General features: G+C 43.2%; 1 protein-coding gene across 1 annotated transcript in view; it reads left to right on the forward strand.

Moving 5' to 3' along the window:
* MYO3A (myosin IIIA) overlaps window positions 1-24,819 on the forward strand; it is a 298,186-nt gene that overhangs the window by 121,562 nt on the left and 151,805 nt on the right. The window contains exon 3 of the mRNA XM_073334312.1: window positions 4,504-4,638. Coding sequence (XP_073190413.1) covers window positions 4,504-4,638 — 135 coding nt within the window. The remainder of the gene's footprint in view (window positions 1-4,503; window positions 4,639-24,819) is intronic.

Consider the following 24,819-nt stretch of genomic DNA (forward strand, 5'->3'; position numbering starts at 1 on the left):
CAGGCTGTCGGTGAGGTGGTGGATCAAGCATACATACACCTGTTATGGGAAGAAGCATGATGGACAGCTAGCACATTATCTCCTACTGGTACCCAAAACTCCTTGCAGTGGAACCCCCCAGCTCATGCAACGGGGGACAAAAACTCCAAGCCAATCCCTCTACCCGACCCTGTGTTCAGCCTCATCATCCCACATGGAAGATTTCCCCTCACCTTATGAGCGTGGGGTTGGTACACACCATCACACATCCCTCCTTTAAAAAAAAAATTTAAAAATTCCTAATTAAAAATACAAACAGGGATGACAACAGTGAACTAAGTTCTGAAGCAGCTGATGTTTTTCAGAAGCACCATGGAAAACCCAATGAAGATTAGGTAAATGTCTGGCTTTGTAAATGATTTAATGAACAAAACGAACAAAGGAAACCGAAACAAAGTTAAAAATGAAGATAGATAATACTGACCCCTTATCCCTACTCCCAACAAATAGTCACCACTAGCAATCATAGGAGTATTCATGTATAACAGCTCTTATGTGCTGTTTGCACTGGTTTAGAGAACATTGATAAGAAGTTGTGTGAAGCGCCTTCCAAAACCTCTCTTAGATGTTTCACGATGTGCAAGAAAATAGCCTCACAAATTTCTCTTGCCTGCTGGGAACCAGGAGTAGTGTACAAATGGGTGGGATCCAGCTGCCTGTCAAAGCTTTGATAACCAGATCTTGTGCCCACTCTGTCCAAAAGTATTCACATTTGGTTTCACATATGTTGTGCAAGGCGCAACATACCACTATACTGAGGACCATGTTTGCCATATTGGCATCCATGCGGGTCCACAATCATCACCAACAGACTTTTAGGTACCCAAACACATACTCAGTCACCACTCTACAGTCTGTGGTTGAATTTCCTCTTTCTTGGGCCAGCAATGTCAGGATATGGCTTAATGAGCCAAGTTGAGTGGGTATGTGGGGTCCCCCAAAATAACACCATACAGAGCCACATTGTTTCTGGGGAATAAAGTCCTTCTTTACCCTTACAGTAAACCCCGATCTCTTGAGCACCCAGGTCTCATGGAGCTTTCCAATGTGTCGAGTGTTCATGTTCATTAATCAGCCCTTTAGTCCATTAAGCCTTGGCGAATGAAGCTTTTTTGGTTCACATATTCACTTTCCCCTTTCAGTGATCAAAGTATTGGGCTGTGTGCTCCATCGATGGCTCTTGCACAGTTGGAAAACCGAATCCTCTGAAATCTAGCTGTAATTTCATGGACTTGGGTTATTGGAACCACCAGTGGATAGATAGCTTGGAAACCTATACAGCCACCCCTTTCCCCACAGCAGACTTCTGATCCGTAGCTGTCAGGTATTGCCAGCTCCACAGGGAGAAAGCCACCGGCTTTTGCACTGAATGGGTTTCTGAAATTGAGTGTTCAGGCAATGGAGGGTTGCTGTAAGCGGTTCAAACAACTCTGTGAAGATTTGCTTCCTCATTCTGAAGTTCTGCAGCCACTGGGTCATCATCCGAGATTTCCAAGATGATGTGGTCCCACCACGCCACGCTGGTTCTCCAGGATCAGAAGCGGTGGTCCACCCATGGCCATACCATTGCAATCACAGCATTGAAGACATCTGTTCCATGGCACCCCAATGGATTTTCATTCACCTTCTCGGTCATATGGCTTCAGAGTCCCACATATTTCTGGATAGATTATGTGCAGTGTCCAGTACAGCATCACTTGGACATTTGTCCTGTGAGCAACAGAAGCAGATCCACATCCTGATGGACTTGCTCCATGTCTTCCATGCAGTTGGGTAGGAGGGAGGCTGAGCAGGAGCTGCCGTTGCCAGCTGTGTGAAGGCAGCATATAGTACCAGCAATATGCAGCAAGGAGGTTCCCAGAGTGTCTCCTGTGATGCACAGGACTCTGGGATACTGCCCCAGAAATGGTAGTGCTACTGTCCCATACTGAAAAGGGATGGTGTGAACATGTGTGCACACTCGTGCACAGTGTATGCCCATGCCCAGCACAGCATATGAGGACACAATGCAGGTACGGGGTACCCACACTAGCAGTACGTGCACAACTAATTGGAGAAGCGCACTAGTATAAGTGTACTTTACATGTGACCAGCGTGGCTGTTGCTGAGATCCCCATGTCCCCAAGTGCAGATGAAATACCTTCACACCTTGACTGCAGCAGAGCCCAGTATCACCCTTCTTTGGGTGCTGGCAAACTTCCATGTGCTCTGGTATGTGGATCCCTGGGTGCACTGTTTCAGAAACTCCAGACAATATCAAACTTCCTTCAAAAGTATAAAGAGGTTCAGTGGGATACAAAAAAGAAGTAGTGGGGTCTTGCCACATGCATTTGCAGAAATGGGGGACTCAACAACAATGATATTTTTCTTGGGCTCCCCTCTCCCCATTTTTACTCTGTCAAGGAGAGGGGTGTGAACAGAGTACAGTGGCAATTCTGATTCCACATTAAGGGAGCACTCAGGACCCACCATCAAGAGAGGTGAACTCTGCTGGTGCCTTTGGTGAATGCTAGCTAAATTATTTAGTACTCTTTGGAGTATAAGAGTTTGGGGAGAACTGAATACTGAAACTGAAATTAAAATAGAGAAAGATGAACTTTAAACAGAAAGTAGCATATTTGTCGTTTTCAGTCTCTGTGCCTGTCGCAATACCTGGATGTTGATATGCACAGTATTTGCAAAATTACCCCTAGTTGGGTGAAAAGAAAAGGAGTACTTGTGGCACCTTAGAGACTAACCAATTTATTAGAGCATAAGCTTTCGTGAGCTACAGCTCACTTCCTCAGATGCATATCGTGGAAACTGCAGCAGGCTTTATATATACACAGAGAATATGAAACAATACCTACTCCCACCCCACTGTCCTGCTGGTAATAGCTTATCTAAAGTGATCATCAGGTGGGCCATTTCCAGCACAAATCCAGGTTTTCTCACCCTCCACCCCCCCACACAAATTCACTCTCCTGCTGGTGATAGCCCATCCAAAGTGACAACTCTTTACACAATGTGCATGACAATCAAGTTGGGCTATTGTGGTAAGTTTTCAAAATGTATGAAAAATTTTTCAGTGAATTTAATCAACGTGTTTTTTTTTATTATTATTTGTATTGCAGTAGTGCCCCAGAGCCCTGGTCATGGATTAGAGCAGGGGTGGCCAACCTGTGGCTCCGGAGCCGTGTGTAGCTCTTCAGAGGTTAATATGCGGCTCCTTGCATAGGCGCTGACTCCGAGGCTGGAGCAACAGATGCTAACTTTCCAATGTGCTGTGGGGTGCTCACTGCTCAACCCCTGCTCTGTCCCAGGTCCTGCCACCACACCACCCCTTCCCCCGAGCTTGCCATGCCCTCGCTCCTCCCCGCTCCCCACCAGAGCCTCCTGCACACTGCAAAGCAGCTGATAGCGGTAGGTGGGAAGCGTGAGGAGAGAGTGAGAGGCGCTGATTGGTGAGACTGCCAGTGGGCAGGAGGTGCTGGGGGCTGGAGGGGAGTAGCAGATGGGGGCTGCTGACATATTACTGTGGCTCTTTTTGGCAATGTTCCCTGATAAATTCTGGCTCCTTCTCAGGCTCAGGTTGGCCACCTCTGGATTAGAGCTGCATATTGCTAGCAAGTGTAAAAACAGAGAACAAAGACTCTCCTCCAAAGAGCAACAATCTAAAAATCTAAGTGTAAGGCAAGAGACAACAGGTAGAAACCAACAGAGAGATGGCGGAGCACAAGGAAAGAATGAGACAATATTTGTCAGTGAGATTCAGCAAATCTGTCTAGTAAATTATTTCATTCAACCTTGATGCTGTCATATTTTAGTAACTTTTCCTTCTAAGCAAACGCCTTGTTTAGCAAAGGCTGCTAATATACTGGTCTGGACTCACACCTGCTGGTACAGAGAGAGGGAGGTGAATCCAGATTGTACCTTCCAGAACCCAACCCTTAGCCCCAGAGAAGGGATTCACAACTGAAGGGAGGGCAGGTTTTAGGAATACTGTCTGTTCTCCCTCCTGGTGGTACCAGACTAGAAAAGCTGCAAGTTCTCCCAGGGACTCAATAGCAGTTTTTCTGGCTGAAGTTTCAATCAGCACTGCCCCCACCACCACTTAGGTCTGTGCCAGCTTCATGCAGGCTCCTATCTAGAGGATGTTGTGACCACCTGGAACTATGGCATTTTCTTCCTCACCCATACTCCTGTTGGACTTTCTGCCACCATGTGCTTTGGCTCAAATTGACAGAAGACAGTGTAAGCTAAAGATGACTTTAGTCTTAATTCTGTATAGTTAAATATATTAAATAGGGTATTGTGACTGAACAGAACTGAGTATATGTTTTACAGTGTTGTAAAGATGCACTAATATTTCATTTGACTTTGTTTTATCTTTAGACAAAGTTTGAATAGACTGCACACTGTGTCAATTTTCATATGGCCTTGGGTTTGCTGACTGCTATTTATTTTTGTGATATGCTGCACTAGGATATTGATGAAGAAATTGAAGCCGAGTACAACATTTTGAAAGCTCTCTCTGATCATCCCAATGTAGTCAAGTTCTATGGAATGTACTACAAGAAAGATGTGAAGAATGGAGACCAACTTTGGCTGGTTCTTGAGGTAGATAATTTCTAATTATTGAATTTTATTATTTTTTAAAAGCAGTTTTCTTCCTGGCAGCATTCTTACTTCACTTGCAAACCCATCATATCAAACACAACACATTTGTTTGACATTTTTCTCCAATATAGTTGCTCAGTCCATAGATGCTGTCACTATCCCCTCCTGTGTTCTCAAATCATTCTTTGATTTTTCTCTGGCTCCTGAATGCTCATCTAGGATATTTATTCCCTTAATGTTAATTTTATGTCTTTACAGTTAAGTTCTTATTAGCATTTGTACCCTATTATATGCTCCTGTCTTAATTAGTTTCTAATCTAAACACTTTTTTCCTTTGGTGAAGATTGGCATACAAATCTCTATGGAGAAGTATTTGTTTAAACAACAAGGAGTTAGGACTAAGCATGCCAGTAAACAGTAGTTAATGTGATGTGCTTTTCACAATATAGTAGAAGCGAATTAAATTCACAGGGTTTGTGTGTATAAAAAACAAACAAAATAACAATAAAACAAAAAAAACTATCTAATTTGCTGTTGGTGTCAATAGTTGTTTACGTTGAACAAAGGGAAACTAAGACCTGTAATTTGCATGCTTTCTTCTTTAATTATGATGAATAAAAACTCAAGCATAAAAAGTACATTTGAAAAATGGCATTAAAGTCCACAAAGGCCAGTCCTGCATGTTCTTCACAGATGGAATTCCCATTAACTTTCCTGTGAAAGGATTTGCAGGATTGGACCTTAGATGCCAGGAATGCAAATGAACACTTATGGCTATGCAAAGCATGCTCCATTTATCTTGTTAGGCTCTTGTTGTTCTATGGGCGTTTGGTAATGATGGGTTTAAAAATATATTTTTTATCATTTTCTTGCTAAATTAGGGAATACAAAATTTCCTCAATACAAAATCTAACAAGTATTATAGGCTTATCCTGTAAATGAAGAGAAAGAAATTAATATGTGGTATTACAGTGTATTAATTGAGGGCCAGCGTTTCAAAAAAGCTCATGTCCATAACCAGAGCCAGATTTTCAGACGTGCTCAGCTCCCACTTACTGGCCAAAAAGACTGGCCAGATTTTCAAAAGGAGTCCGTGAAAATCTAGACCCAGTTGTGGGTGCTGAGCATTTGAAACGCTGGTCCTGAACTATTTTGAAAACTCTGGTCCCAATAGCATTGCTGTAGAACAATCAAAGTAGGACAGGGTCTGTGTAAAGTGTTTTAGGTCAAGTTAGTAATTTAGCTTTTTTTTTTATTTTCTGTGGAGTTGCTTCTAAATTTTGAAAACTAACTGACGCATTAGCAGGATACTTTTTTTTTTTTAAACACGGTATGCATAGGTGTGCACTTTACTTTGCATATTATGGTATGCTGTTCTTTTGGGTGCATTACCCTCATTGTACATGTCAAAAGCAAGTCACTTGTCAATATACATAGACTAAAATAAATCGAGGAATCTAGTTAATTTGAATGTTTGTGTATATCTGTATGGATAGTTAGATAGCTACGTATGCTTGGAAATTTAAATGTCAAATAGCAGATAATTGTACCTGTTGGTTACTGAAACTTTCCTACTTTTAATAAAAAATGTTTATGGTGAAAAAAATTGTAATGTGAAAGAGATGCCTTTGTTGAAATGTTATCTTACTTTTATTCTGTCCGTAGCTCTTTATGGCCATTTTACCTTGTTTTTGAGCTTGGCATAGTTATCTTACAAGTTATAAAAATGAAGATACTTTCTGTTTGTTTTAATTATTACTGAAAATATGTCCAGGAGGAAGAAATTTTATAGATTCTTATATGTGGTGTTTAGTCATTCTCCCTTGTCTCTCTGGTCTAATGAACTCTATGTAGAGAACTCTGTTTATATTGGAATGTTCTTCAGGGAAAACTGATTTGGTTTTCTAGCGTAGAATTTAGGCCTACTGCTCCCCCCACCTAGTGCAAATTCTATGTTTGTGCTTGCGGTATTTCCCTTTACGTCTAACTTCATGGAGGGGGGCTTGTCTTCCATCCCCTCCCCTGAAAAAATTCAGGGGTTCTGCCCCTCCATGTAGACTATGAGCAAACCTCTGAAGCAAAGGGGCATTCCTGTGCTCTCAGGAACTCCCCTGATACACCACCCCCAGCCCAACCTCCAGGAACACTTCACTGTGGGGGGGGGGTAAGTTTCCATAGAGTGGAGGAAGAAACCGGGCAAGTTACTGCAGGCTTTGAAATCTGGGACCTGATAGGTTAGGAGGGAGAAGAATCCAGTTGAGAGAACTGATCCCAACCTCCTTGGAAGTCAACAGAGCTAGGAGCTCCATGAAGGGGAAAGTTCTGCAGGGAAAGGCAGAACTTACTGCTAAAGCCATACTCTCTGCTTTCATGCCCCAAGCTGGGGTCTGTGGATGCAGTCTCTTCTCCATGCCATATGAGGAAGGGAACATGGGGACTAGAGCCCTAGATTAGTTCAGAGGCTATTTCTTCTAAGTAAAAACAATAATAACATTATAATCTGTAACTAGTACAAATTAATAAGAAAATGTTAGAGGGCTAGTGAGATATAGGCATGGTTTCCACCCTTGTGATAACCCAGATGATTTTATCACGAATAAATTCTTCTCAGTTAAGTGGGAATAAAAACTCCTAGTCCTAAATGAGGGCAATGTTATTTTAAGTGTGTGCATGCGTGTGTTTGCATAGGGGGTGAAATGCTATATCAGTGGGATACTGCTGAGGAACAACAAAGAAGCTTTTATAGATGAGCACTTGAGCACTACAGCGATGAGTATAGTACAGAAAGCTAGACTGATAAGATGGATGATGGGATGCTCAAATGCCAAAAGCAGACACCACAGCTGAAATCTGTCAAGGCTGACTTGTGAAAATTTGCAGACAGTATGTCCTCACACTATGCACACAATCTTGGCACGGAAACAGTTAATGGAGCAGGACAAAAGGAGGTGTCATCCGAGGAAAAAACTTCAGGACATCAACTAAAAATGGTTGCCATGGGTGAGGAAAATCTGGGTTCAGAGAGGACCCAAAAGTTTGGTCCCAAATACAATCCCACTACAGTGTGCAAACCACATTAGGTCGGGGTGAAGGTAGATCCTGTTTCTGTTTGAATATGCAATAAGGACATTTTTCTAGGAACTGGATGGAATGCCAGAGCTACATTTCCACTGCTTTATCTCTTTAAGACTTGGACTCTGGTAATAGGGTCAACAATATGCAAATCTGGTGAACAGGGTGTGTGGTTCCAGCAGAGGTCTTGATGTTCTTGGAGACACGTCAGCACTGGGCTGTGGGAGCTATGTTTTCTGATTCTTACAGAAATTGTAATGAAATGTTCCTGTTTAAAAATCACCCTGAGGGCTCAACTGAGAGTGTAACACCAGGGGGAAACCCCTACAGAAGAAACTCTGAATATGGGGAGTCAGATATCTACACAGAAGCTCACGTATTTGGCCTATACCCCTTTTCTGAGGTGGATCCAACAGAACCTGTGTAGCTAGGTTGCCACAAAAATGAAGAAGTAAGAATATACATACAAATGCTTGATCTTGGAGGGATGATTAACCACCATGCCACTGTTTGACATAGCCCCACAAATCTGTGCAATTATAATTTTTTCTTTATTGCACTTCTGTTATTTTAGTTTTCCTTAGCACTAGGACAAGAAGGTGGTGTTCAGATCAGAATCAGTTTAATGTTGAGGACTGAAGTTAAGGTTCAAGGCCAAAACCAAGCCAGTTTATAAATGTAGATTAGAAAGTGCTAGACTTGGCAGGTGTTTTCATGAGATTTCAGCCCCGTAGAGTAGAAATATCAAAAAATCATCTGATCTCACAATATTTCAAATATCTTGAATGGTGAAAATCTCATGATCTCAGCTGTCATCTTGGGCTGGAATATCAAAAAGAGTGGCTGTTCTTGCATAACTTTGGCCATATCTGAATCTTAAGCAGAAAACAGGCCCCTAGTGAAACTGAGCTCCCTGACATTCAAAGGGATGAAGATTGGAGGTTCAGTTTTGGGGCATCTCTAGTTTTAATGAGATCTGACACCTTCAGTTCATTAGTTGTTTACTGTGAGCATTTAGCTGGAAGGGGATGCATGAAGTAACACCCAAGATGTTAACGATCTGTGCTGACGATATTGTTCTCTGAGTCAAAATCATTAAAGCAGATAAGCACCAAGAAATACTTGTCTACAACTATAACGGAGTTGGGGAGCCTGGTAACAACATATATATTCCCTGACTTGGCTACAGCACAGCTGGAAATTGAGTTTAGATGGCATCTATAATTAGATTGACTCAGCCAGTACTGAGGCTGAGATTTTGATGTTTAAAACTGCCTAGAGATTTGGAGGCCAAAGTCCCATTAAAATTAATGGGACTTGGGCCTCCACATCCTCTTGGTTGCTTTGAAAGTGTCAGCCTAAACTTCTAATTGTGTCAGAACCAAATTTGGGCAATATAGGAACTGACCTACTAAATCAGACCAAAAGTGCATCTTGTCCAGTTTTCTGTCTCAGCGGTTGCCAGAACCAGATGCTTCCGTGGAAGAGTCAAGAAACTGCAGAATGAACAACTATGCAGTAACCTTCCCAGAGAGGAAATTTCTTCCTTTACCCCCTTGGTTAGTGACTGGCTTATGCCATGTACCCTTTATCAATTATTTTTTCTGTTAAAGTGAAATTTCTGATTTTCAGTCATGTTTGGTTTCCATTCATATTCATTGTACCTCCCTCCTTCCTTCCCAAGGATGACGTGCAGAATAGCTAGTTGACATTCATAAACCACTTTGAAGATGCAGAGTGCTTTGTAACTGTTTACATATCAGAAACAAGCCGCTGCAAGAATGGGGAATATTGTTCATTAAAATTTGGTTCCGCTTAAAAAACAAGACAGGGCACCTTGTTGATATAATGAAGCAGCAAGGCGTGCAATTAATCGTGCCCTCTTACCTCCCCATTCAGTGCTGATGTAATCAATTAGAAGCAGTCCAGAAGGTATTGGGTGATGGTACAATATAAAAAAAAAATATTTGACCCAGAAAAATGTATCAAAAGTGAACACATTTTTTGAAAAAAAGTTCAGTGACCCTTTCCCTTTTCTCAGTGTGTTATGCTGTGTACACTTACAGCATATCTGACAGTATTTGCGGGATAAGTATGAAATTATTGCCTAGCATTCCTCTCAAACTGCCAACACTCCAAATCTGAGCACTCTGTAAGATAAAGATTAAAAAATATAAGAGCTAAAGGAAAACTAATAGTGCAAGAAGCTTTAAGCAATGTGTGATTCATTTATATAGTATAAATATAACATTTTTTGTAATTTGTTTCCCAATTTGGCATTTCTGATGGAAATAGTCCATAACAGTGAACATGACGTAAGAGTAACAGGTCTGTGCAGAATAACAGTAAACTAGAACCTAAACGCAGTAATATTCTTCTTTGGCCTAATCCGGAGAGGTGCTGAATACCTGCATTGGCACCAGTGCGAGTTGTCCCTGCTCAGTATATCTAACAGTCAAACTCATGATGAGGGACAGTACTTGAGAGGATTCTGCCAAGCTTAGTAAGCTTTGTCGTTTGTATTTGGAGATGCCCTCTGAAGAAATCTGCCTGTTCATTTGTTAAAAATCTATTATAACTGCGATCAACAGGCTTAGCAGCCTCATGTCAGCAGAGGTCAGTGTGATAAATTTGCTAAGGGGAAATCTGCTGCAGCTTTTTCCCTCCTGTTTGGGAGGGTGATGGTTGCTAGGAGAGGAAGGTTATAAGGCAATTAGAAGGCAGTCAGTGAGGGATGGATCACAGAGGCAGGTTATCTGAGGAGCCAGAGATTGGGCATAGTGGTTGAAGGAAGTCCGGGAGAACTGTTTGGGACACACCAGGTGCTAGAACCTTAGGGTCCAACAGCTGAAGCATCTCCTGTGTTGCCTGCCCCCCAAAACCCCTGGAGATTATGGAACTGTTTTAGCTACTGTCCTGCTACAGCTACTTTATTAGATTAACAGATTGGACAGCACATATTTTAATAATTTGGGAATGTTGGTTAAAATTTTGAAAAACACCAAAGTCCCATTTTCAAAACTGATGTAGGCACTTAGGAGCCTGAATCTCACTGGGAGTCAGTGTAATTTAGGATGCTAAGTGCCTACATCACTTTTGCAAATGAGACTTAAGATCCTAATACATGTAAGGACTTTTGAAAATTTTACCCATCATCAGTATATTTTCAGTATTTAGGAAATATGATACCTGACTATTTTTAATGTTAGATGTTTCTGACTATACAAATAAGTAGAGTTGGTTGAAAAATTCACAGCCGAACAGCTTTCCATCAGAAAATACTGTTTTGTCAAAATCAAAATGTTTTGCAGAAACATGTCAATTTTGGCAACATTTTTGATGAAAAGGTGTTGAAATGAATTGTTAAAATGACTTTATTATTTTGATAATGCTGAAATGTCACATTTGGACTTGATCATTTAATTTCATTTTGTTTTACTTTATTATAACATTAATTTTAACACTGTAAGTGTTCAACACTATAAAATATCTAACATTATTTCAATAATGTTGAAACATAATATACATTTTGATGTTTCTGGATTAAAATTCAGGAATTTTAACTTTACTTTTCATTCTGATTCAGAATGAAAACAAATTTTGAAATGTCAGAATTTCCCATGGAACAGAAGTTCCATTTTATGACCAACTCATACTTGCACAGACAACATCTGAAATAACAAAAGTAATTAATTGATAGCACTGACCAGCTAGGGTGACCAGACAGCAAATGTGAAAAATCTGGACAGGAGTGGGGGGTAATAGGAGCCTATATAAGAAAAAGACCCAAAAATCAGAACTGTCCCTATAAAATCAGGAAATCTGGTCACCCTATGACCAGCTAGCTAAGCATAGTCTGGATGGGTGCTATTCATTGAAACCTTGCCAATGCACATTTGATCTGATTTACAAAACTTTTCTGTCCCAGTGTTGTATTCTTGAGCAGAGACCAGCAGTCATATGAGAGCATAGAGCAGTTTGTGATTTGAGCCTACTTCTCTGAAGAGTAACTTCATTGATTTTTGCACCACCTACCCCCTTTAATGTTGAAAAACAAATATATATATATAGATAAGGCTTTATAGTTCTACAGTACTTCAGTCAAATTAGTGTGCTTTGAATTCTTCCTTCAGATTGTCTCTGAAAGTTAATGTTGAAAATGCTAACCTCACACTGATAATTCCAACAAATTATGGAAGAATTATCATGAAGGATTATTGTGATCCACTTGGCAGCAAAGTTTGCTCATTTAAAACCTGCCTGGAGTGATGCTATGTTATGTTATTTGACTTTGATCTTTACAAGTTAAAATCAAGGGCATTCATTTAATTCATGCTGATCCCACAGAAGAAATTAAAAATGTACATATATTTAAATTCATTTTACGTCCTTGGTGGGCCTGTCTTTATAATGCAAGCTTTTTTTAAAAGTGGGAAATTGAAGTTCCTAGGAATTAAATATAAACTAAGGGCTTGTCTAAACACTAAACTTGTACTGCTTTAACTATACCGGTATAGTGTTTACTGGTATAGTACAAGTCCCCTAGTCTGGACACAGTTATATCAGAGTGAAAATGCTTTGTATTGGTATAGCTATTCTTGTATAGGAAGAGGAGTAAGCCATACCAATATAAGGCACCATTGTATCAGTATAATTGAATCCACACTAGGAGTCACCAGAACGGTTAAAAAAAATAATCAGACTCGTAATCGAAATACTTACAACAGTGCAAAAACTATGTGCAGATCAGGTCTAACAGAAACTATTGAGTAATGGTTGACTAATGCAAAGTGTAGCAAATTGCAAGAGATTTTTTGGCTTCAGATTCATTCATAGATTCCAAGATTAGAAGCGACCATGATGATCATCCAGCCTGGCCTCCTGCATAATACAGGACAGATCTGAGTCCACTTTCTATTTAAAGTGGACTCAGAGCATATCTTTTAGAAAAAATCCAATCTTAATTAAAAAAATTCCAGTGATGGAGAATCGCCCACAACTTTTGGTATTTTCCACCTTATTTCTAGTCTGAATTTGACTCGCTTCAACTTCCAGCCATTGGTTCTTGTTATATCTTTGTCTGCTAGATTGAAGGGCCCTCTTTTACCAAATTTCTGTTCCCCGTGTAGATACTTATTGAGTCAGTCTACACAGGGATAAAAGCCCCATGGCACGGCTATGGCTGACCCAGGTGAGCTGACTCAGGCTTGCAGAACTCAGGCTGTGGAGCTAAAAATTGCTATGTAGCCTTTGGGGCTCGATCTGAAGCCTGAGCTCTGGGACCCTCTACTCTTGCATGGTAACAGAGCTTGGGCTTCAGCCAGAGCCTGAATGTCTACACAGCAATTTTTCAGCCCCAGAGCCTGAGACCAAATCAGCTGACCCAGGCCAGCCATGTATTTTTTATCCCTGTGTAGACACACCCATAGACTGTGATCAAGTTATCCCTTAACCTTCTGTTCGATAAGCTGAGTGAGTTGAGTTCCTTGAGCCTTTCATTATAAAGCATGTTTTCCCCTCTTTTTATCATTCTTGTGCCTCTCCTCTGAAACCTCCTCATTATTTCAGCATCCTTCTTAAACTGTAGAAACCAGAAACTGGAAACAGTATTTCAGTAGTGGTCACACAAGTGCCCAATACAGAGATTATATAAGCTTCCTACTCCTAATATTTCCCTTTTTATACATCCAAGAATCTATATATTGCTAATATCTTGGGAATTCAAAAATGTTCCAGTATTCTATATGAACAGCTGGCTGCCTGTATACTATTTAGAGCAGCGTTTCTCAAACTGGGGTCCATGAGGGTACTCCAGGGGGTCTGCGGGCCCCGCTGATCAACTCCTCCCCCACCTTCCCTCCCTCCCTCAATTCCTTCCCCTCCCTCCCAGCACCTCCTGCAAGCCAGGGAACAGCTGTTCAGCAGTGTGCAGGGGGCGCTGGGAGGGAGGGAGAGGAGCACGGATGCGGAATGCTCAGGGGAGAGGGCAGAAAGTGGCAGAGTTGGAGTGGGGGCGGGAAGAGGTGGGGTGGGGGTGAGGCCTTGGGGGAAGGAGTGGAGTGGGGGCAGGTTTTAAGGCTGAGCAGAGGGCTTGGGGGTCCGTGAAAATTTTTAAATCAAAATGGGGATCCTCGGGTTGCTAAAGTTTGAGAACTGCTGATTTAGAACATCAGTATTCTGTATTCTGACTTAGAAACTGCTCATCCATATCCTCCTTGCACCTTCTGAGGGTGCCATATACATAGAAGGCACACCTACACTCAAGACTGTCTTAGGTGTTTCCCAGAAATGGTAAATCTGCACTGGTACAAGCAATGCTGTAAATACTAATGCCACATAATGGCCGGCATTTTGCCCACAATATCATGAGAACCAACTCAGAGCTTACTGGTTAAAAATCTCCTAAATTCTGTATAGGTCAAGGCATTCACTGTTGTTAGCAGCCACAAAGCTGCACTACTGCTGGAAAATGAGTACAATATTTTCTAGGCTGGACAAGGCCAGAGGGAATGACTGCTGAACAATGACGCACAGTAAAGTCACACTAAGGGCTTTCTAATTGTCTCGCAGAATTGTTCACTCCCTGCTTATCCTCTGACTCCCACACTGCTGTGTGACAAAGGCACAGGATATGTAGGATGAGGGACCTCAGTGCTGTTAGACAGAATGCACATATTCAGTGATCAATATTCAGCAAATAATCCAGATCCCTTTCAAATCTTTGGCAATCCTAATAAGTTTGAATATGATCAAAACAAAGTGGAGCCTTAGAATTCATCAAATATTTACAATCCTCCCCCCCCCAGTATTCAAACAACCCTTTAAATGAACCACAACAACATTTTTCACATGTGCATCAAAAAAAGAAAGGTACATGTCTGATTAAAATGTGGCTTTTTGGTGGCTAATAGTTTAGAATCGTTCACTGACCTACTTTACATAGAAAGGTTTTGGGTCACATTGCCTTTTGAGTTTTCATGCATAATTTCATTTAATGGTAAAAGTCTCTGAACTGTATTTTTGTAAAACTCTACAGAACATTGTTTTGTAATCCACTATTTAAGCATAATTACACATTTTAAAAGACATCACTCTTGGGGATGGTGGAAAGGCAGGTCTAATTGCTGGATTAGACTGGGTTTTTTGTTCACAGTTAGAGTTGAGAATGGAATGTGGTTTGCTGTGAAGGGAAAGACTAACCATTTCCCACACTAAACACAGTGCAGTAATGTCCCTTTTATAAGAGAGGCTGTAGAAGATACCAGTTTGACATGAAAATCTAGGAACAGCATGACTCTATGCTGCATCAACGAAAAGTGGCCCTGCAGCTTCCCCCTAGGAAGGTGCAGCAATATCACCCATCCGTTCCTGCTGGTGTTTCTCCTACTAAACAGCATAACTTTTTTCTTGTCTGGATTGACCATCAGCCATTTTTCTGTCAGACAAACTCCTATCTGTTAGACGCTGAGAAAGGCAAGCACAGCATCTGAGTTTGGCAAAAAGGAGACTTCCACTTCTATGATCTCATCACACTCTGCCAGAAATGTGGTAGTGGTTTGGCTTCTAGCTCATTAACTTGGATTTTAAAACCTCTGTAGGAGGGCTGGTGGTTTCTCAGAGCCAGGTAAATAAATACATGTTTGTCTGGATAAGGGCTTTTGACCACAGCAGTAAGATTCACAGTACTTAGGACCTTGCTGCAGCCAATATGGGCAATGACTCCCAAAATGCTGATGTATGTGTGGACCTAGGGCATTATATGGCCCTTGCAATGAGATTGGGGGATCAGCCTCACATGAGTTACATATGAAAGGACCCTTTGGTGACTCCCTCTCCCATTCTGCATTGAGGAGGTGGATGGCATGCTTCCCTCTCTCTAGCGTTTGTGGGCAAGTTGGGCATAGAGCAGAAGAGGTTGGAGTGAGGGATGTATGAGTCCCTGCAGCACTATGCCCTGCTATAGTTTTGAATTTCCGTGCAGGAAAGTAGGTGGGTGGTAATATAGCTTAATGAGCTCTGTTAGCTTCATCTCCACCCCTGCCAAGGATGCTACTGAGCAGGCAGCCAGTGGTACTGCCACTCCCCCTGAAACTGTGCTGCAGAATAGGAGAGAGGAGCACCAGTCATCCTTGCAGATGGCTACAGGTTTTGCATGGCTTGGAAGGGAGAGCAATCTACAGCCCCTCCAGCCCCAACTCCTCTCAGAGGGATTAGTGTCGGCAAAGCTGTCAGAGTCTCCTTGTGGAGTTTCCCTGCCTCCTGGCCCTTTCTTGTGGATTTTCCCTGGGGTGGGAGGCGGGTGGGGTAATCTGGATCCACGTAACTAAAACTTTAGGATGAAACTCAGGCCCCATTGAAGTTGATAAGAATTTTGCTATTGACTTCAACTGGAGCCAGGATTTCACCCTTATCAGCTTGTGCAGCATCAATTGAAAATATGGACATTTGAAATAGGAAGAAGCATCAGCCAGTTGTTGTGGTATGAAGGGATCACCCTTTAAAAGCAGGTGATAAGAATATGGAGGCAAGATCTAATCCCTATAACCCAACCCCATCATTTAAATTGACCAGCTGGAAGGCATGACTGGAGGAAGGGTGAGCACTGACAGCAGGATGAGTGCAGTGGTGCTGGAATTAGGGGTGCTGCCACACCCCCTGGCTTGAAGGAGTAATAACAGACACCCCCCATAGTTTCCATCAGCAGTGTGCCTGCCAAAAAAATTGTTCCAGGATCCCTTTCTGAGTGACATGAGACTGCAATGAAGGACATTGCTGCTGGCATAGGAGTAGTGCACATGAAAAGAGGGAACCCTACAGGCTTTGAGGGACATCCCGGTGAGGCTTGCAAAAAAACATCAGGTCTCTCTCTCCTGGTTTAGTAAACCTGCTTACGAACCACTGCTATCCTTGCTGTATTTCTGCAGGGTAGGAGAGAGTGGTGCAGGTTTCCTTTCCCCCCTACACAAGCTGCCATAGCCCTCCTAAGTGCACCTTTCTCACCTGCTGCCAGGCTCTCTCCCATCTTCCACCTCTGTGCAGCCCATGTACCATGTTATTTTGCTTCAAAAATCTTGTCTTCCTTGTGTCCCTTTCAGCTTGTCTGCCACAGGGATAGTTAGCAAGCACAGGCTGGAGACTAGATGGGGGCAGGGCAGGAGGCTGTGTCTATTGCTATGACAACCCAGGCTGGAAGGAAGTTGTGTCTGCAAAATGCTGAACCCTCTGAACTATACCTCCCTATCAGGCCAATCAATGTAAAGCTGGCAAAACAAAAGCATACCCATTCCAAATCCCCACCTCCCTGTGTCTCTTTCACAGGCTCTCCTAGAGGGCTGAGAACAGCTAGAAATACTAGTTTATGGGCTCTTCTAGGCTTTGCAAAGGAAACGTCTATAACTGCTTTGAAGAGACAAGCCTGTTTAAGAGCAACTAAAGGGTTTCACGTTATGTAAAGGGAAGTAATTTATGGGGTAGATATTCTACTTGTATGAGCTGCAATTTGTTGTAATTTTTTTGCATACATACTATATATTCTGTATACAGCTTTTACCGTTCAAATGATTATGTTTCCATCTTTATGGAAATAGAGGCAAAGATGAGGAAGAAAATGAACGAAAAGATTTGAAGGGAAGCTACTCTATAAAATGTAATAAAGCTCTAGCGTTTTTAAAGCAGATATGTGAATGGTCACAAGACTGGAGTCTGCTATAGAACAACAATTTTTCAAAAGTTCAGTGATGAGGAAACTAAATACTGACTTTCCTTTGGGTGTATGCTCTGATTAGGCTGCATAATGATTCTGTCTTTCAAAATGCCATGTATGAAAGATAAATGGACAAGTCCATAATTGACTTTACCCAACTCTTCAACACAGGGTATTTTTTCTTTCGCTATAATTGCTCCTTTGAAACCAACACTTCATACTTTGATCCATTACAGTTCTGAATCAGACTTGATTTATCCATTTCTAATAATGTGCCCTTTTTTGCTTCCCAATTATAGTAATTTTCTCCTCCTGAGTTATACCTTATTTTTCTAAGATCAAAGAGAAAGAAGGTTGTTTACATTGATGGGAGTTGCTGTTGCTGCTCACTTCTTAATTACAGTGTCACCTGAAAGTGAGAACAGGTGTTCGCACGGCTCTGGTGTAGCTGACGTCACAAGATATTTAATATGCCAGATGCGCTACAGATGCATGCGTATGCCTCTTCATGCTTCGGCTATCATTCCAGAGGACGTGCTTCCATGCTGACGACGCGCGTAAAAAAAATGCGTTGATTAAATTTGTGATCAAACTCCTTGGGGGAGAATTGTAGGTCTCCTGCTCTATTTTACCCACATTCTGCCATATATTTCATGTTATAGCTGTCTTGGATGATGACCCAGCACGTGTTGTTTGTTTTAAGACGGGGTGGGCAAACTTTCTGGCCTGAGGACCACATTGGGGTTGCAAAACTGAATGGAGGGCCGGGTAGGGAAGGCTGTGCCTCCCCAAACAGCCTGGCTCCCACCCCCTATCCTCCCCCTCCCACTTCCCACCCCCTGACTGCCCCTCTCATAACTTCCGATCTATCCAACCCCCCTGCTCCTTGTCCCCTAACCTCCCCCTCCTGGGACCCGTATCCACACCCCGCCCCCTGACAGGCCCCCCAGGACTCCACACCTGTTCAACCCCCATTGTTTCCCATCCCCTGACCCCTATTCACACCCCCGCCCTCTGACAGGCCCCCTGGGACCCCACACCTATCCAACCCGCCCTGGTCCCCATCCCCTGACCGCCTTCCCCCCCCACAGAACCTCCATCCCATCCAACTGCCCCCCGGGACCCTCTGCCCCTTATCCAACCCCCCAGCCCCGGTCCCCTTACCATGCTGCTCAGAGCAGCATGTCTGGCAGCCACGCCACCCGGCTGGAGCTAGACATGCTGCCGCTCTGCTCGGCAGGAGCTTGCAGCCCCGCCACCCAGAGCCCTGCCCACGCAGTGGCGCAGCTGTGAGGGAGGGGGGACAGGAGGAGAGGGGCCGGGGCTAGCCACCCCGGCCAGGAGCTCAAGGGTTGGGCAGGACAGTCCCGTGGGCCACATCTGGCCCACGGGCCGTAGTTTGCCCACCTCTGTGTTAAGAACACTTTCACTGCAAATTTGACAAAATGCAAAGAAGACACCAATGTGAAATTTCTAAAGAGAGCTACAGCACTTGGCCCAAGATTTAAGAATCTGAAGTGCCTTCCAAAATCTGAGAGGGTGTAGAGCATGCTTTCAGAAGTCTTAAAAGAGCAGCACTCTGATGCAGAAACTACAGAACCCAAACCACCAAAAACGAATATCAACCTTCTGCTGGTGGCATCTGATTCAGATGATCAAAGTGAACGTGCGTCGGTCTGCACTGCTTTGGATTGTTATCAAGCAGAACCCGTCATCAGCATAGACGCATGTCCTCTGGAATGGTGGTTGATGCATCAAGGGACATATGAATATTTAGCTTATCTGGCATGTAAATTTCTTGCAGCACCAGCTACAACAGTGCCATGCAAACGCCTGTTCTCTCTTTCAGGTGACATTGTACCACAAGAAGCAGGCAACATTATCTTCTGCAAATATAAACAAATGTGTTTGTCTGAGCGATTGGGTGAACAAGAAGTAGGACTGATTGGACTTGTAAGCTCTAAAGTTTTACATTGTTTTATTTTTGAATGCAGGTTTTTTGTACAAAATTCTACATTTGCAACTTCAACTTTCATGATAGAGATTGCACTACAGTACTTGTATGAGGTGAATTGAAAAATACTATTTCTTTTGTTTTGTACAGTGCAAATATTTGTAATAAAAATAATAATATAAAGTGAGCACTGTACACTTTGTATTCTGTGTTGTAATTGAAATCAATATATTTGAAAATGTAGAAAATATCCAAAAATATTTAAATAAATGATATTCTATTATTGTTTAACAGCATGATTAATCACAATTAATTTTTTTATCACGCCATTAATTACGAATAATGTTTTTAATCGCTTGACAGCCCTAGTAAATACTCATAATTTTTTTCTGCAATGTGATATTTGAAATTGCCGTGTGGCTTGCACAGTCCACATCTTTTAGGCAGATGTACAACATTATTGCCTACTTTACTTAGGCATTTAATTTACATATAAGTTAGATCCAATAGACCTCTAACTGTTCTTTTAATCAAGAAGTAAAGCAAATGGCAGGGGAATATTTAATATTAATATTCAATATGTACAAGTAAAATCTGGGTACTGTAGCCACAACGTTCTCAGGGCTTGTCTAGATAAACAGTTAGTGCACGGTAAATTGGGTTGTAAATCTACAGCACACTGTCTGTGGACCCTGCTGCTGTGTTCCCTAGTCCTCACTGACTTACTCCCGTTTCAAAGTGGAGTAGAACAAAGTGCACTCAGGACCTTTTAGTGCATGGTAGCAGGGTCCACATGGATAGTTAGTGCACAGCACGCGAGTGCACTGTAAATTGGCACTCCAGCTTGCCATTTACTAACTGTTCATCTAGACAAGCCCTAAATTATAGCATCTTGATATTATTTTATATATTTTAACATTGGGGTATCTGAATATGGTGAGATCCCCACTGTCTAAAAAGCCATCCAACATTAGTGCAATCAGAGCCTAAGCACAACAAGGGAAGAAGGATGGTCCAGAAATTAGGGCACTAGCCTAGGACTTGGGTGACCTGAGTTTAGTTCCCTGTGCTGTTGCACACTCCCTGTGTGACCTTGGGAAAGTCACCAAGCTGCTCTGTGCCTCAGTTCCCCATCTGTAAAGTGGGGATAATAGCACTGCCCTAAGGATAAATACATTGAAGACAGTGAGGTGCTCAGATACTATGGCAATGGGGGCCATATAAATACCTAATATAGATAGCAACACATACCTCCCTGTAGTGAGGTGGACTGGCCCTCCCCAGACACAGAGGAAGAGGGTGGCTCCACCCCGTCGTGGGCAGAGCCCTACCCCCTAGCTCCGCCCCCCGGCAGCCAAGGGGCGGGGTCGGAAGTATAAAGGTGGGACCCAGAAGCTCAGTAGGGGCCTAGCCACTGGAGGGGACAGATGCTTCCCCTGAGCTCTCACGCTGGGAGGTGGCAGCAGGCCTGCAGAGTGCAGACGACTGGCCCGGACTGCTTGGACCCTAGACTGACCTGACCCTGGGGGAAGTAGATAACTAGCCCAGACCACCCTGACTCCTGGACGACCTGACCTCGCAGGAGACAGACAGCTGGCCCAGACTGCCGGCTGGCCCAACCCCAGCAGAGCTTCTGCTGGCAACTGAGGACCCCGCCAATCACCTTCCCTCACTGGACCAGCCTGTACCCTTGAAAGGGGAGTGTGGAAGTGGCTACCTGACCCCTGTTTGGCTACAACGCTGGCAGAGAGTGAGTCCGCATGTTGCGGCTTGGATTCCTGCTGACGCGGTGGCAGAGCCCTCCGCCACCCTTAGGGCCCTGGGCCGAGATGCAGTGGAGTGGGAGGGCCTACGTCCCCCCTGCTGCCCAAGCAGTGGGTGGCAGTCTCCCCTTCCCTCAGGCTAGCTGAAGGAAAGCCTGAGTTAACTGACTTTGGGTACAGGCCTAGGCTGAATGACTTTGTTTCCCGCTCCACTCTGAACCAGAGCCTACGCTGACTATTTGCAGCTCCACCTGAGTGCAGGCTTGAGCCAAAGGACTGCAGTTTGCCCCTGAATGAGGGGCTGGACTACGGGCCGCAGTTTGCCAGTGCGGCGAGAAGCCAGGCGAAGGACTGCCAGCTCCCCTGGGAGGGGGAGACAACAGAGTTAGGGCACAGCTGGAGGGCCATGCCCTGAAGAGGACGCCGTGGTCCAGGAGCGACACGGGTCCCCACAGACAGCGGAGAACCAGCGACGGAGAGTGAGACACACAAGAGGAGGGCGCCCTGCTGATGGTCGGAGCAACTAGCATGAGGCGCCACGGTGGTGAGCACAACCCGTTACACTCCCCTAGAGCTGGTGACACATGGTACCACCCACCACAAGAACTCTTTGTTTCAATTCCCATTTCCCCAGCCTCACTCTCAAACCACACCCATTTGCAACCTAGCCTTTGGGGGAGAGACGCCTATCACAATATTTTAACATACAATAAATTATAGTAAATTAGTCTTCATACTAGGGATGTGGACATAACACAAATTGCAAGTGAGATATCCAAGACATTGAGGTATTAACTTTTTCTCCCCTAAGGATGTTGGAATGACACTGCAACAGAGAAAGAGCCATTGAAAAGTTCTCAATGGGTAGACAATAGATAGAACTAATACTGTTATGGATAGGCAATAAAAACTAGAGGGTGGCACACAATTACTGCTGGCTGCCATGTTGGCTTACTAGACAGACAAGGTGAGTGAAATAATATCATTTACTGGACCAACTTCAAAGTGAAATAATATCTTTTATTGGACCAACTTCAAATTGCATCATCCACCTTGTCTCTCTGACATCCTGGGACTGAAACGGCTACAACTACACAAGTTTACTAACTGCGTTTTGTGTGTATTCTAGCCAGCTGATCCGATGCCCATGAAAGTCAGGCCATTGACTTCATTTAGTTTCGGATCAGGCCCTGACAAACAGATTTGTTAAATTTCGTAAGGGCAACCTTAATGTTGACGTTGCCTAACTTTTCAGTGCTTGACTTTGAAATGTTAAAATTCCTTTGATATTGCTTTTTGTATGTAAAAAAGTGCAGAATTTCTCTTACAAAAATACAAGAGTTAGTTTCTTTTTGCATTTATGAATAAAGCTCTGGCCTAAATGCTGTTCCTGACCTTTTAATTATCCTACCTCTGGTTCTGCAAAATTACCCTTCAATTTGGTTTGATTAAGGATAATTAAGGTAGTATTATACTGCAGCTATGTTGCAAAGCTATAATTAAAGCTCTTTCAGACTTTCTACTATAAATACCTTTCCATGTGTCAGTTAGATCTTGATGGTTTTTAATTGCACTAGTCCAAATCAGAATATACAGTTTTTGTTAATCTGGTAACCTGGACACACATTTATTTTCTTGTGGAAGAAGATGCAGTCACTTCTTAGCTGTTGACTTTCCACGGTTTTAGACGTTTTTATGTAACTTTAGCGCTCTTGTGGTCAAGATGGAATCTGCTGTGCAGGAAGCTCTGGCCAAGAGAAGGCGTGCACAGGAATACAGCAGGGAAAGTCCCTTCCACCTCAGGGGGCCCTGTTCCAAACCCTCTGCAGTGAACACACACACACACACACACACACACACACACCAGAATAGTACAATGAATAAAGGAAAGGGAAATATTTATTCACAGAGGGATGAATGGAGAAAAACAACAGGGGGAAAGATAGGGGATGCAGTAAAACAGAGTTACATTTAACACAAAGGCCCCACAGACCCAGTGGTACCACAGTCTGAAAGGGGCAGACACCAAGCAATGTGTCTGCACACAGAGTTCAGGAGTCCTGGGCAAAGTTACAGTACAGTGTTGAGGCTTGGGTGCTCCTGGTCGTCATCAGTGCCCGTAAACTTTGCCCAACAAACCTTCCGGTGCCCTCTTCTGTTGCTCTCTGCAAAGCCACACAGAGCGACAATGTCCCTGCTTAACTAGCTGATAGCCTCCCTCCTCATTCCCAATGCAAAGTCACAAGCCCCAGTACTCATGGTCCCATATAGCTCTGGACAGCAGTGTGTTGTATCAACCAGGCAAGGTACTAACAAGCTTCAAGAGGACTTTATTTTCGAAGTGGAAACCTCTTTACCAAGCTGCTGCTGCACCCTCTGTAGTTTTCTCCCAGCTTCTCAACTCCTCCTTCCTGTTTCCTGTCCTTTCAGACTCCCAACAGCCAGTGTTCCCAATTCTAATAATTACAAGCAACATCTAAACACCACATTCCCTCCTCTCGTAAGAAACTCTCCCAATTAAAATAAGCATTATTGTTCTAACCACAGGAACAAATATGAAACAAGACACTATACTGTTGGCAGAAATATTACACTGAAAACACTGTAGATACTACATAACATAGTCTCTAGTCCAGACAGGTGGTCATAGAATCATAGAATATCAGGATTGGAAGGGACCTCAGGAGGTCATCTAGTCCAACCCCCTGCTCAAAGCAGGACCAATCCCCAATTTATGCCACAAATCCCTAAATGGCCCCCTCAAGGATTGAACTCACAACCCTGGGTTTAGCAGGCCAATGCTCAAACCACTGGGTCTGACAGGCTGTCTCTCAAGCCCCGATTCCAGTGCAATGTCTTGTTGTGTTGGTACTACGGTGAAGTCATCCAATGCAGACTGGGTGTTGGCATAATCTCCTTTTGGTGCATAGGCAGGTGCAAGATAAGAAGCATTCCATACCCGCCCATCAGAAAGTCGATAGGTGTAAGGTCCCTTCTTCTCCATGATTTTAAGAGGAGCTGTGAATTTATGGTCCCCTTTGCATAAAATTCCAGGTTTTCATATTCTAACGAAGGAACCACACTCAAACTTTGGCTCCTTAGCACCCCACCACTTGTCTGTGAAAGCCTTAGACTTTGCTTGGATCTCTTCAACTGTTTTTCTCACAGCAGCCTCGTTTGGGGCATCAGGTCGTGCCTTTAACAATCCTGCAATGTTCAGTTTAGAATTCATCTGTTTCCCATGCAGTAACTCTGCGGGTGATCTTTGCGTTGTGGCATGTCATGTAGCCTGGTATGCTTGCAAGAAATCAGTAGTGAAGGGTATCCACAATTACCCTTCTAGTTTAGCCGTTTGCAAACTCTCTTTCAAACTTCTCTTAAACCGTTCGATTTCTCCACTGGCTTGAGGGTAATATAGGGATGACCTTTTGTGTAAAATGTTCCTCTGTGCTAGAAAAGTTTCAAACTCCAGGGAAGTAAATTGACTACCATTATCTGAAACCAGTTCTTTGGGGTTACCTTCCCTGCTAAAAACTGAAAAGAGGAACTTAAATACTGAAGCAGAAGAGATTCGCAATGTAAACTCTACCTCAGGCCATTTACTGAAATAGTCTATTAAAGTGATGGCATAACACCAGTCAATTGGAGCAGCATCAAAGGGTCCTACAATGTCAATCACCACTTTTTCC

This window comes from Lepidochelys kempii, chromosome 2 (assembly GCF_965140265.1).
Source record: "Lepidochelys kempii isolate rLepKem1 chromosome 2, rLepKem1.hap2, whole genome shotgun sequence".
NCBI classification, from domain to species: domain Eukaryota; kingdom Metazoa; phylum Chordata; order Testudines; family Cheloniidae; genus Lepidochelys; species Lepidochelys kempii.